The sequence below is a fragment of the Melozone crissalis genome, unplaced genomic scaffold (genome assembly GCF_028551555.1).
Source record: "Melozone crissalis strain CALT ecotype California unplaced genomic scaffold, PUWL_Pcris_2 ptg000033l_1, whole genome shotgun sequence".
Lineage (NCBI taxonomy): Eukaryota > Metazoa > Chordata > Aves > Passeriformes > Passerellidae > Melozone > Melozone crissalis.
This window is the reverse complement of record NW_026535811.1, coordinates 11,649,976-11,664,763: the sequence shown is the minus strand read 5'-3', so window position 1 is coordinate 11,664,763 and position 14,788 is coordinate 11,649,976. Positions and strand designations below refer to the sequence as shown.

Below are 14,788 nucleotides of genomic sequence, written 5' to 3'. Positions count from 1 at the left end.
CCTTGTTTCACTCTGTTTGCAGTTTAGGGAGGTCCTGATAAGCTGCACATAGATGTGCTGGCATCTTGATGCCCCAGGTGTCATCTGCACCTTTCATTATCACAGCACTTCTGCTGGTCCTTCTGGTGCTTCCACATCCAAAGAATCACTTCCATTCAGAATAGGCTTAATATTTTTATTAAAAATTCCTTGAGTATTACAAGATATTTTACCTGTCTGCAGCAGACTCACAAGAGTGCAGATGAGTGCTGTGCTGAACAGCAGGGATCACTGGGGAGTGATTCTTTTATCCTACTACCAATTTGAGGGTCACTTGGATGCATGGTCTGTGGGAACAATGGAGAAGGAAAAGGGAATGCAGAAAAGCTACCCCAATCATTCCCAGCTGCCTCCTTCTCCATCCTACTTCCTCCTGATGCTGCCCCCCTCAACCAGGCTTTCAAATTGTTTCCCTGACAAGCTGTACAGGGTTTTACTGCTTTGATTTTGAACTGATTTATTGGCTGGCTGATAATTTCCCAAATGCCTTGGGAAAAGAGCAGGGACAGAACCAGTGAAAAGCCAACTGGTGGGGTAGCTCCCCAGCCAGCATAGGTGGCTTAGGTTGTTGTGACTGTGCTTGAGGACTCACCTTTGCTTTAACATAGCCAGAACTGGTCCTTACACCTCAGTGGAAGAGAAGCAGAGCCCAGAATGAATGCTTGATGCATTGTTTTATCTGGAGTGTTTGTTCAACATAAACACCAAAAAGTTAAGCTTATTTGAAGTTAATTTATTGCAAAATAAAACTGTAGCTGCTTGCAAAAATGAAATCCAAAGAGATAATGTCATATTCCTTTCACAGTAGCTTTTATGGAAACTTTCACCCTCCTCAAATTACAGTGACTCCATGTGGCTTATTCTACAATATAGGGTTTAATATTTGTGCTAAAATTTATTCCAGCTGTTGCTAATAATAGAGATATGAATAATAATATTACAGAGAGTCTTGACTGGACTTGGTGCAGATTTATTAATTTGTAATTTTTCCATCCTAAACCCAAATATTAAAAAATGTATGAAAAGAAAGAAAGGTAATTGCAACCACTGGCTTCTACTTCACCATGATGAAACTGAGCTTGCCTGGTAATCAGAGAAGAAATGTAGAGATTTCCTGATTTTATCCAGCAGTCTGATTTTATCAGACCTTTTGCAGTGAATGCAATTCAATCAAATGTAGGGATGCCAGAAGGTCTTTTGTATAAATCAGTTACTTTTAGGAGAGAACTGCTGCTGCATTCCAGCTCAGAGATTCACAGAAAACAAAACTAACTGAATCTGAATGGGGAACAGACTCAGGGGCTTTAACCTCTGCTTTTATTTTGACATATGAACTTTCAAGAGACAATTGCACTGGGGAACCTACAGCCAACTCTGAAGACAGATTATAGAGTAAATTAACTGTTTCAGTACAGTCCAAAATGCTTCCTTTATCTCACCAAAATCAGTTTTATCTTCCAGATCCAATGTCTCCCTACAGGAGCAATATGAATCCCGAGCACTAAATATTGATCAGCGTTTCTCACCCTGCACTTGACCTCAGCCACATGACAATTCACACGTGTCCTTGCACAGCCTCGTGGGAAGCATGTGGTGTCTGAGTTACTAATGTCCATTTCTTGGGAAAGCTGTCCTTTTGAAACAACTTCTCTCTTGCAGGATTTTCTTTAAACAGCCTCACACACATTCTGCTTGGAAGCAGTGCTCCAGGAAGAGTGAAAATGTCATCCAGCGCTATGCAATGTAAGTGAAAAAAATGTTGGGTCATATAAGAATCCCTCATTTGCTTATCCAGAGGGTGGCCTATCTTGGGTTTTCCCTTTTTAATTTTTGTGGTTCTGAGTCATTAACTGATTTCCATGAAGTGCATAAAAATTCTTATAATACTGTCTTAATAGTTAATCAGCAATAAATAGATGACTGTTGCAAATGATAACTCTTATGACTCAAACCCTATTGCCTGTACTTTTCCCTTGCTCTGCTGCAATAAAAAAGATCTGTCAGGCAAGGGCAAGGCTGAGGACTTTCTTTCTTTGGCTTTGGGAAACTTCTTCAATGCTTCTAGCAGAGGAAAAGTGCAGATCCATTCTCAGTAAGGGAAGAAAAATGCTTTTGCTCCTCTGATGGGATTCTGCACACCCAAATCATGCACACAGAAATTGAAAGTACTGATCCCCTCAGCTTATGGGTGAAGAATCTAATCTGCCTATGCCATAGTCTGCCTCCTCTCAGCAGATGAAGAATCCAATTATTGTCATTACTGGGGCTTGTCCCACCTTTTTATTGTCCCTGACCTTTGAACTGAGATAACATAACCCAGGTCACTCTACCATTTGCTGGTAGAGTGTCAAATCATGGATGTTCCCTCTACTGTGGGTGCTCAAAGACTGTGAACAGTCCTGCCCATAGACCAAGGCTTAACTCAGGTCTCTTCAAAGGCAGAAAATGCATTTGTTGTATGAGCTGAAAAAGAGATTCCCTCTAATCCAGTAACAACTATGGCAAGCTTTTTCTGGGCTTGAAATCTCTCATTTTGTGCAAGCATATGAAACAGGTGACAAATGGATGTGAAAATGGGTCACAGAGGATCTTCTGCTACTTGCCATCTGTGTCAGGGGTGGGAAATGAGCATCCATGAGGCTCCACCAAGCAGTGCTTATCATGGGATATCTCCTTGTTGATATCCCTTGGTAAATACTGAGGGGGTGGAATTTTCAGGGCTGATATTTAGCACAGTCTGTGACTGCCATGGTGAGAAGGCTTGCTAGGGGGTTGTGGGCTGAACTTGAAATGCTATATCCCCTTTGAAAAGGATAGGTCATCCTGAGGATATTGGATTTCTCTGTCTCCTAGGGATCACAGGACCAAGTACTAAGCTTTCCTCTCCTGCTTGTTCTGGCTCTTGGCCACAGCTGAAAGTGAAAGCAAAAACATGGGAACTTTCACTGGGCTTTAGGAAGAATTCACCAAAGAGAAACTTTCTGTTGCCTGAGTAGACTTAGAAGAAATTTGATAAGAAGGAAAAAAGGATTGTAATTAGGATTTTCCCAGCAAATCTCAGTACAGCCTTTCACTGTTGTAGTACTCCCAGTAACTCCAAAATGCAAATCCTAGTTGACTAAACCAAATTATTCCTGCACTGAATCCCTTGGAGTGGTTCAGGCCCACATGGATTGCTCTCTGTCTCTCCAAAGCTCTTTGAGCAGAGGCAGCACCTGGATTTAAGATTCCAAATCTGGTTTGTTTTTAACCATTCTAACATAATCTGTATCCACTGAAGATTCTCTGTGTGGCAAATACAGAGTTTCATCCTGGGGCAACTGAAATGAATTGCAGTAACTGACTACAAGCAGAAATCAATTGGACCAGTTACCAAATTACTTCATTTAAATGTAAAATTATTTGCTCAGACAGCAAGAAACTATTTACATGTGCTACTTTTGAAATTTACCTCTAGCTATGACCATATGGTAATTTAACTTTTAAATTGTATTTACTGCATTCTTAGACTTTAATCAGTCAATGCAAAGCTTGACTCTTCAGAACTCCGTGTTTAAGCTCGAAACTCAAAACATTTGCAGTTTCTCTCTGCCTTTGAGCAGTTGCAATTGTCAGATAATAGCAGATCAATCAGTGCTCAACCCTTTGAAGTGTATCTGCTCAAATGTGTCTCCTGCCTTGCATTGGCTGCCGTGTGTTTTACTCCAAGTGGAGGCAAAACTTTCCTGCTTTGGAAGTAACGAGCTCTGCTCAATTAGCAGAGCAAGGATTTTTTCAGCATCGCACATAATTAGTTTCAAGGTCTCTAGTTTTAACAGCCATTTGTTAATCTTTTTTATATAGCTGGCACAAAACTTGTGATTCAAATACAAGGAAGCAGGAAAATAGCTGGAGTACTTCAACTACACATAATTCCAGAAGCCAGCTCGGCTTTTCTGAGAAGCAATTTGGCTTCACATTTCAGAAGCAATGGCATGGTTACTTTAGGTAGAGAAAGAACTGAGGCTTGCAGAAGAAGGAAATACATCTTATTAGATAACATATTTTTGGAAGTGACAAAGCAACTTTGGAGCAAATCATCCTATCTCTGTATTCTCTTCTTTCTGTCTCTCTTTCATCTCCCTCTGTGTCTGTGACTGCATATATCTGTACAGATCTGACATCCAGAACACAGTTCAATATTTCTTCTGCCCTCTGAATTCTTTTTGCTGTTTCTTTATAGGTGGGCAGGACTTGTAGCAACAGACAACATCTTGAATTCAATCTGCGAAGTGACTGCTGCATGAAGAGGTAATGCTTTCCTTTGTGGAGAAAGTAGATGATGTGTTAGTATTTCAGTGGGTCTTGGTGTGAAGAACAGGAGGTCTTCCTCTCTGACTGGCTGGAGCATTGCTTTGTCTCTTTCAGATGTTTGCTGAGGGAAGAAAGGAAAGAACTGGTCTGTCTTAGAGAAGTGAGAATAGATTTTCTTGTCATATAAAGATTTAGCAAATCAGTGTTGACTACATGTTATACATAACATTTCAATAAGCACATAAGAAACAGTTTAAAAACACATTGGGTTTTGCTCCATTGCAAAGTCTAGGTGTGTGCCAGACAAAAGCCAATGGTCTGTGTAGGTGCCCTCCTAAAGAGTGTGAGGGGAAGGAGTCCTGACTGGGTCAGGATTGTCATCTCTCTCTTTTTGAGTGGGTCAGGACTGCTATATCTCTCTTTTTGAACGAGTCAGGACTGCCATCTCTCTCTTTTTGGTGTTAATCAAGCATGGTGGGTTATGGAAGAGAGCAGGATATTGTAGCTCTGTATGAAGAGCAATGTTATTTATTCCATAGAGTGTGCCTGTTGTACGATGTGATGTTAGATGGCTGTGTATGATACTGTCAGAAGATATTGTCAGCAAATTCCTTAATGGGAAAATTATTTTCTATCACCTCTTCATCGTTTGCTGGTTTAGAACTCTGCATTTTTGGTGAGCTTTCTGTAAAGAGCTAATTAAGCTGAAGGAGTGGACAGCAGAGCTTGTGACACAGGAGGGACGTGTCCCACAGCCCTGGATAACAAATGGAGAGATCTGTCCCTGCCCCTGTGCCAAGCTGCCTGGTGGCAGCCGTGGGCTCTGTTTCGTGGCAGGAGCAGGCTGTCAGGGGCTGCCCCCATCCTGAGATGATGGAGAAGGACAGAAGGCTGCAAGACATCAATGAGAAAGGCTGTGAGGACTCTGATCCCTGGAGGTGAAGGACCAGAGGTGTGGGGGTCTTGTTGGGAGGGACAGCCTGCTAAGGCCCAGCTGGGCTAGAGGAGTGCAGATTTTGTTCAGGTGAGTAACTCAGAATTTCAAATATGACCTCCAGTCTACTGTAAGGCAATTTCAACCTTTAAATCTTACACATTGTTTTTGCTTTGAACAACATGACAGTCTATTTCTCTCTACCATCCCTCCACCCCCCCCCCCCCGAAAAACTACTTTAATTTATGTCAACAAAAAGTCCTGATCCCACCTCTTAGGCATGCATGCAATAATGAGGTTGTTTCCAGAACTGCTGGGTCCTTGTGGGCTCTGGTACTTGAGTGCCTGTGGATACCAGGCTGTTTATCTTCCTGTGCCTATGCATTCATTTTGGAGTCTAACTTTGCAAGCCTAGGCTTTGAAACTTAGGTCAAAATGAAGACCAATACATTATCATGAGTGGTCTCCCACTGCTGATGAAAACTCCATGCAGCCAACTGCCTAAATCTCATCAGCTGCTTAAAGAGAAAGTTTGAATGAAGGCTCTGATTATGGTCGAGTTTCCTTCTGTCCCGGATATAAACACACTGTCCTAGGCAGAGTTAACTGTTATTTTTAGCTATAACAAAAGTGCATCTGAAAAGCCTGCTCTGTTGCACTTGGAAAATACCAGATGACTCCAAGTGCCAAATAGGCTGGGGGAAAAAGCATTCCTGGAGCAGGCTTGCCCTGGACAGCCTGCGTGAACTTTCCAAGGCTTCCTCTCCCCTCTCGTTCCCACACAGGAGCAGGCACGCTCGCACGGGAGCAGCTGGGAACTGCTCAGGCTGCTGCTGAGCCCTGCCCAGAGCATCTTTTCTCAGGAAAAAATTCAAACTCTGTCCAGTTTGTTATTCACCTAATTGAATCGAAGCCTCTTTGCCAAGCAGTGTTATTGCTTTGTTCAGTTATAAGCAGAAGGGTTTCTTTTAAAGGGTAAAAGCCCATTAATAGAGTCCTTGTTTTTCTGGTTTTTGAAAAATCTGTGACTATGTGGTTTTCATAAATGGGTGAATAGATGATCTGACCATGGCCTTTCCTTAAGTTATTGAGGCTTATCACTAACACAGGAAAGGTCATCCGTGGGAGAGTATGGACACATTGCAGCTCTCAAACGATTTTGGCATAAAGACAGGAAATGGACCAGAGTAGAGAAAACAAGTTCTGTGGCACGAGAATGCCTTTTCCTCCAGCAGGACACAGTGGGGGACTGTTTGGCACAGCCGACGCCGCAGCGTGGAGGATGTGGCCCAGCACTGACGCCGTGGACCAGCGTGGATGCGGTGCAGCAGCAGCATCGATACGGGATCAGCATGCACGCTGTGGAGCAGCAACGTGGGTGCCGTGGGATGCTGTCGCCGGCTAGGTGAGCACGGTCCCCAGGGGAGCTGCCCGCGGGGGGGATCGGAGGGGCGGCAGGACAGCCCTGCACGCGTCTCCTGAGAGAGCGGGGACGGAGCGACCCGAGCGCCGCAGCGGGACTGCGCTCCCCGCCCGCGGGCCGTGCCGGGCGCGTCCCCTCCGCGCTGTGCGGCGGGGCCACCGCGGGCAGAGCCTCCTGTGGGCAGGGGCACCGCGGGCAGAGCTTCCAGCGGGCAGAGCGCACCAGAGCGCACGGCGCCGACGGGCTGAGGAGGTGGCGGCGGTGTGACAGCGCGGCAAGGAGCATGCGTGCGGGAGGGGGCGCGGGGGGGGGAGGAGGAGGAGGAAGAGGAGGAGAAGGGATGGCGCGGGGAGGCGGCCGCTGTTTATTTGCAGCCGGGCGGGCTGCGCCTCGGCAGAGCGCGAGTGGCCGGCGGCGGTCCCGCTGCCCGCCCCGCACCATGCGGGCGCCGCTGCCTCCCCGCGCCGCGGCGGCGGCGGAGCCGGGGCAGCCGGGGCCGAGCCCCGCGCCATGGTGACGGGCTCGGCGCGGGGCTCCCGCAGCCGGGACCGAGCCGCGCCGGCCCCCTGCCCGTCGGCGGGCGGGCGGCGCGGCGGGGCGGCGGCGGCGGCGGTGCTGGCGGGGCTGTGCGCCCTGTGCTACGGCAACTCCCTGAGGGGCGAGTTCGTGCACGACGACGTCTGGGCCATCGTGAACAACCCCGACGTGAGGGCGGCCGCCCCCGTGTCCGCCGCCTTCGCCAACGACTTCTGGGGCAAGCGCATGGCCGAGAACACCAGCCACAAGTCCTACCGGCCCCTCTGCGTCCTCACCTTCAAGTGAGTGTCGGCGGGGCGGGCGGGGGCTGCCTTCCGCACAGAGCCTCTCCCGGCTCCGTGCCCGGGCGGCCGGCCCCGGGTGGGGGTCAGGGGAAGACGCCTGGTCCCGCGCCCTCGGTTCGTGATTCAGCATTTCTGCCCGGGGCTCTGCGGGACGGGGGCGGGCGGGGGCTCCGCGGCGCGGCCCGGGGCAAGTTTGCCGGAGAGGGAAGCGATGAGGCGCCGCTCCGGAGGAGTCTGCCACTCTCCCGGCAAGCGTCTCTCTTTGCCCGCCGTTTGGGAGCAGGTGGCGCCTCTTCCCCGGGCTGCGGGAGGGATAAAAGCGAAAACGGAGCGTTTCAGAAAGTGCTTTTGGCTGGGGAAGTGCTCACATGAATTCCTCGTGAGTTCCTCCTGTGCTTTATCTCGAGTACCTTTTCTCCGCAGTTGAGTTCTGGCACCTGGGGTCGTGCCAGAAAGTTCCCGCGTTGTGTTTTGAAACAGAGCCGTAGTTATCCGTGCCTTTGTTCTTAGCGCTACGTGTAGGGGTCAGCCCCCGGGTACCGAGCATCCCTCCTGGCTGCTGCCAGGCTCCCTTGTCAGCCGCGGAGTTGCAGCCTCCCTGCTTCAGATGTTCCTTCCCCGTGTACCGGGCGAAGTTGTTGAGGAGGAGTTTCGGTTTTACAGGAATAAAGGGAAGTTGAGAGGCAGTAAAGTGACAGCTACCTTCGCTAATCCTTGGAAGAAAACCTTCGCTGGCCTCTCTCCCCCAGGAGAAGAATTTGTGGCAAATCAGCTCGTTTACAGTCCATACAGTTTGTCATTCTTTCCATTAGCTTGTTCTCTATTTAATTTATTCTGATGGAGCATTAAGGATGATGAATATTTAGCACATCTTAGCATTTAGAAATGATACATGTGTTTGCAGAGAGCTGTGCTGAGGAGCTGGTGGTGTGGCTGAGTGATGTGTAGTGCTGGTGATCGGTAGATGCTCAGTCCAAACTCATTACAGCAGGTGTTTGGAATAAAGGGTATGGCCATTGGCAAGTCTGCCAGGGGGATTTGTTACCGGTTCCTGGTTCACTCTGCTGATTGAGTAACTCATTAGCACACCGGATATCTAAGTAGAATTTCATGAATATGTGGAAATTGAGTGTTTCTGTGAAGCAGGAGCAGTTTTGGGAAATGGAACGTCCCTTTGGCACTCCTGCAGAGCGCTTGCTGCTCTTTGGTTGTAAAGGTGGACTTGGAGCCAAGAGCTATCAGTATTGGCTGTCTGGGCACAGGCTGGCATGCTCCTCATAAAGGAAAGCTGAACAGCACAGACGCTTGTAAGCTGGATTTTTTAGAACAGGTTTTGTACCTTCTCCTTGAAGAGCACCTCAGCCCATTTCTGTAAAGAGCAAGGTGGGAGCAGGGAGTTGCAGGCAGAGCTTTGTGCACACAGAGTGCCTTCTCTCTCCATCATGTGTCCAACCAAACCCTTGTAGTTTGGGGATCCATGTAATTAATCCATTCCTCCAGCAACACACCTGTAGGTAATTGGAGCAAGAGTGAATGTGTGTGTATCACCACTGACCTTTGCATGCAATATTAGTGCTGGAGTGCTGGACTTGGCCTCCTAGATCAGGTTGCAGGATGGAGATTGTGATGCTAATGAGCAAGGGGAACTTAAACTTTAATAACGAAATGGAAACTAAATGTTCTAGTTCCCATTTGAATGTACTTGAACTGGTTTTGCCTTTGCTGTTTAAAGGGGGGTGTGTCAAAAAAGGATGAATGAAGTGCTGTCTCTGCCTAGTCCTTTCTAGAAGGGAAATGACACTAATTTTGTGAGCAAGATTTAATCCTCTATGCTTATAATAACCATACAGCCAAGACATTGGGTCAAAGGCAGAGTCATTTGTTCACCACTTGGCATTGCATTTGGAATAGGGAAGGAATCGTTTATCTTCCCTGGCTGCAGAGGGAGATTGTATCCACTGTGTTCCAATTATCCTTCCACCCTTCCAGTTTCCACATTCTTCCCATTTCATTTCTACCAGTGGGGTGTCCGAGGAAGATATTGAGGATGAATCCTCAGTGGAGCCCAGCGCTTCCAAAGAAGCCTGGGGCAGCTTTTGCCAGGCAGCTGAACCTGTGGCTGAGCCGTGCTCTCTCTGCCTGCCTGAGGCATCCGCCCCTGCCTTGCCCAGCAGGAGGTTGCTGCTTGCTCTCTGTCTTCCTGCAGAAAGAAAAAAAGGATTTACCTTGATTCTGGTTAAAAGCTCAGCAGAAACTGATAGCAACGTTCATTTCCATTCTGTTACCTAATACTTTTGTTAGAATTTACTCCACCCACTTAAGATGCTCGAGAAAATTGTGTGATGCGTGCAGGAAGGAGGGAAGAGAGCAACAAAGTATTCTGGTATCTTTATTGTTTGTAGATTTGCTTGTTTTATTTAATTTATCTTGTTGTTGTGCTAATTTGGTCAAATCCAAGGCATTTCAATAGCAGCATGAATCTTTATGTCAGCCTAGTGGCTCTACTTCTCTTGCATGAAACTTTCATCTGTAAAGGCTTGTTTTGCATCTTGCGGTATTAAGATTAAAGAATCTGGGAGATCTCCAAACTGCCTGTACAGAGCAGATGTGAAGGGTGGGCTGAAATTTGTATCTACAGATTCATCAATCTACTGAAACTTTGTTTCAGTCCCTTTTCTGCCTTTTGTGGCTGTGGAAGTAAGAGGCAGGACTCAAAATGCCCTGTGGACTTCTCATTAGGCTGAACATATCCTACATATAAGCTACATATTCCTGAAATGATCTCAATTAAAAAAATTTATCACCCATCTGCCAGAAAAATCTGAAGCAGACATTGCTGAAATTGTGTAACAGTAGTTCAGTGTCCCTGATGAATTGGAAATCATAAGTGACAGTCCTCATTCCCCTAGACTAATGCTCTGGAGCCAAACAATGAAAAGAGCTCAAGTATTTGACATCATTCACACTGGATCTGACAGTATGAATGATCAGAGGAAAAAAAGAGTGGCCCACTGGAACCATTAAGCAAAACTTAAAATATTCACAGAATTGCTGCACTGTTTTGTGTGGGTTAACATCAGAAGGGGGAAAAAGACTCCATATGGACTGTTGAATTAAATAATGTCTGTTTTGTGTCTTTGAACTTCTCTTGCCTTTTCTCTTGACTTCTATAAAATAAAGGAATGCTGAATGAGTTGGTTCAGAAGCATTCCTATTGCACATGGTTAACTGTTAGGTGACAGGTCTAGCAGAACTCCTCATCTGCACAGGAGCTGAGATGGTAGGCAGTGGTTTTACTTAGTCCTTCAGAAAAACTTACTTCATGCTCTCTTCTCCAGCTGCTATCACTTTGACTTACTTACCTGCTGGTGTTTTCTTCTCCAAGAAGTGATTCAATACACTTCTTGCTAAAGAAGGCAACTTCTTGGACTCAGAACATACTATCTTTTGGTGTCTTCCCTATAAAATGTTAAGATGAAAGGTAGAAAAAAAAAAAAGGGAAAAAAGAGAACTGCCAGTTCTGTAATTCAATCAGGATTTATATTTAAACTGGGTGCTTTCTGTCTTACACCTTGCCTCCACTAACAGAAGTTCACTGAATCATTTATTCCCTCAGTAGCACTTCAGCTACTCCTTGTTTCCAGTGGTTTTGCAGAAATGTTTCTCAGCTGCTGAAGCAGAAGGTGCAATCCTCAATGCTGTCTCCCTTCCTCTTTCTCTTTCTGTCTGCCAAATCCCCATTTAGATAGATTCTCCAACCCAGGAACACAGGTGATGAAGGTTTGGTGCAGTCAGCAGCACAATGAAGGTACACAGTGATAGAAAATGGTGAGAGTGAAGCCTTTCCAATCCCCTGTATGCCATTTAATCAGATATGAGGCTCCTGGTTTGCAGGTGGCTGAGAATGAAGGCCCCGTGTGCTCAGCCTTGTTGGTGGTGCCAAGGCAGCTGCTGGTGAGGGATGTGCAAGCTCACCAGGGACAGAAGAAGAAGGTGGTGACACATCTAGGACGCATGGCTGTGACAAAGGCTTGGGAGGATGGCATGGCAGGGAAGCACAGCAGATACCTCCTCCCAGTGAATTTCACTGGGAATGTGCCTGGCTCTGTGGGGAGAGTGTCAGTGTTCCCTCCACTCCTTGGAGGAGAGGGGCTGGAGGGGCAGTAAGCTGCAAAAGGGAATTTGAAAAGACAAGAAAACACACAGTTTGTGCAGAGAGCCATCCTACTAGTACTCTAGCTGGGAAAAAATGAGGAAAAAGAGGAATTAAAAAGTCTGGGCTGTGCTCAGGTGCTGAGTGCAGCATGGGGAACCTTCCAGGTCTGCCCACCAAGGCTGTAGCCACTGATGGCTTGGGTGTGTACCTGCCTGGGAAGGAAATAGAGCCCTTGAGCAGCAGCTCAGTATTCTGGCTTGGCATTGAGAGCCTCATGTGAGGCTCCAGTGGCTTTGGATCAAAGCCTTAAGTGAATGTGAGCTTGGGTTAGAGGTAAATACATAGCCAAAGAGAGAACTGATTCTATAACTCACTGTCAGCCTTCTGATCTATCTGGTTGTTTACAGCTGATCCTTCTGTTTTTTCAGCTGGATCAGTGGCATAAGTTTCAAGGACAGGGAGCTTAAGAGAACCAAAACAACCTGGGGAAGGAAAAAAGACCTTACATTTTCTTTGTTATTGATTTAATGCTATATTACAGCTTGACAGTGCCGGGTAATATAGTGAAGCTATAATGTGTCAGGTTAAATACACATTGCACAAGTATTTTCTTCACTCTGAACATCACAATGTTTAAGATTGTGTCAGTATTTCTCTTGTACAGCTTAGTCTACTATTTGTACACATGCTGTGGCAGTCACTCTCCACACTGCTGCTGTGATACCTGCCATGAAATTGATGTAGTGCTGGTGTAGCCACACTGGATGAGGTGGGCTTGGTGAAGAAAAGCAGATACTTTTGTAAAACTGCTTGTGTTACAACTGGAATATACAGATACATCTCTAAGCACATAAGGATTTCTTTTGACCCAGAGCAGAATGCCTTGCTGTGATTTTAGGTGTCTTCCGAAGCTTGGTGCCTCAAAGCTTGGGTTTTCCCCCCAGTTTCAGGTGCACAAAAAGTCTCCCTCACAAATGTGATTTTTGTAGCAGGTGCCTGATGTTTGTGGTCTGAAGTTTTGGCTGTTTCTCTGGGGTTGCTTGCACATCCTGTGGAGGGTTGAGGGGAGGCTCCCTGCCCAGGGATGGGGTGCACCCCTGGCTGGGGTCCATGCTGTCATGCTGCTTGCAGAGGTGAGGGTTTGCCCAGCAGGAGAGGTGTGTACAAAGCATGAAGGAGTCTGCCTTCACATTTGTCAGCCCTGAATGAAATTTCCCTATCTCTTGAATTTAAAGCCTTTTATGAAAGAGCTCTCTAATGCTCCTGAATGACTTGGCTGAGGTGGATGCAGTCATGCTTATCTTTGCTGCTTGCTTCAGTGGTGTCTTGTCTTTATTTAACACCAGCAATTCCTGGAGATTTTCTCTCATTGGGCATTCTGTTCCTCTTGCACCAGTGTCACCATTAATTTTCTCTGCCCATCTTTTACCTAAAAGTCTCAGCTTTTGAGCAGCCTTCTTGCCCACAGGAGCATCCTTGTCAATACTCTTTAGAGTCCCTGAAAATAAATACTCTGCCTGCTGCTGGTTACCTAAAGGCATTTCTCTGCATTTCCTCTCTCTGTTTCTGACTGCTTTCCTGGGCTTTCTCTTTATTGTCTCAGTCTTAAAGAAAGAAAGGGAAAAGAAAAAGGGTTGTTCTCTTTTCACTCACTATACCTTTGTTTTGCCTTTTTTCTTTGCTTCTTTGTAAGTTAGAATGGCATTTCCTTCATGGTCTTCAACTTATTTCAAACTTACTTCATATTTGGTGAAGAACTGTTACATCCAGTTTGAAATACTGTCTTTAGGACTAATAACTTTATACTAGATTCTGGTTTCTGTTGCTTTCTCTTCTTGATGAGTGACTGTCCTAGCTTGCTTTTTGATCATGTCTCATCCCTTTTTCTCTCCACACTTTGATGGATGGCTGCTGAAGTGATTCATGAGATGTTCATTTTCTCAGTTCTTCCTGAGGTGCTACTTAAGAATATTTTTTAAGACAAACTGCATTTTGTTCACTCTCTAGATAATGTGACACCTGGTTTGTAATTCTGTTGCTTGCCATGATCTGGATTTTTTTCTTGTTGTAGTTTACCAAGGCCCATCATAAGAATGATTTGCTTTCTTCTGGATTTCTTTTCTTCTACTTAGTTTACCAAGGCCCCTTGCGGGTACAAACCTAAAGCTGTGTGAGTGGTGCTATTGTTATTTGCAACACAGGAATGATCATCAAACCACACTTGCTGTGGTTTTACCAGAAAATTCTGCCCTGGCACATTTGCCACCTTCAGGTGCTGCTTCTTCCCAGTCTAATTGTGGTTTCTTTTTTCTTTCCCTGCCCCTGCTGGAAGGCAATAAGCTGCTCTGAATGCCTGCCCTTCACTCTGCTCTGTAGGTGATGGCTGCTGTGCTCTGAGGCAGTGGCTGTGGGTGGGAATTGATGCAGCCTCTGCCTTGTCACCCATGGCCATCGCAGCAAACCAAGGACCAGGCCTTTTAAGCCTTATTGTCCATTTCATTCTCAGGCATTGTACTGTACTGTGGAAGGATTATCAGCACAAATCAGCACCAAGTGCTCTTGCACTTTGTGGTGGAAACTGGCCATTGCAGGAACACCAGTGCAAAGGGGTTTATTCTGTTTGCTCTACAGGTTTTTCATTAATCTTTGAGCTGTTTCCATATAGAGCCTTTACCATGATTGCCACAGATGCAGCTGCACCTCTTTTGGAGTGCAAATGCTCATTTTCCTGGCACGAAGTCCATGCATCTGTGGAGTTTATAAGGAGATTCCACCATGCACTGAAAGTGGGTATTGCTTTGCATAAACTTTGCCATATTTAACACACAATTTGAACAGGAAAAGATCATCACAGGAAACTTAATCCATCCTTATGTATGGAATTAATTGATTTAAATCTGCATGTGAGCCTTCCTTATAAAAACTGAGGGGTTTTATGAGGTATGGGATGCTGTGAGACTTTCCATTAAGTGTTACTTGCTATAACAAATTACCATTATTATCCAGTGCATTTCTGTTTCATAACATGTTGTGTTTCATTGTTAGTCTTCTGAAAATAATAAAACAGATTAAACTAAACAAGAGCTGCCCAGGGATAATAACAAAGTCTATAAAAAGAGAAA

At 45.9% G+C, this 14,788-nt stretch overlaps 1 protein-coding gene across 1 annotated transcript in view; it reads left to right on the top strand.

The window, feature by feature from the left end:
* The first annotated feature begins 7,199 nt into the window (after positions 1-7,199).
* Positions 7,200-14,788, top strand: part of TMTC1 (transmembrane O-mannosyltransferase targeting cadherins 1) — a 139,001-nt gene continuing 131,412 nt past the window's right edge. Inside the window, exon 1 of the mRNA XM_054281921.1 lies at positions 7,200-7,507. Within this exon, the coding sequence (XP_054137896.1) occupies positions 7,200-7,507 (308 nt within the window). The remainder of the gene's footprint in view (positions 7,508-14,788) is intronic.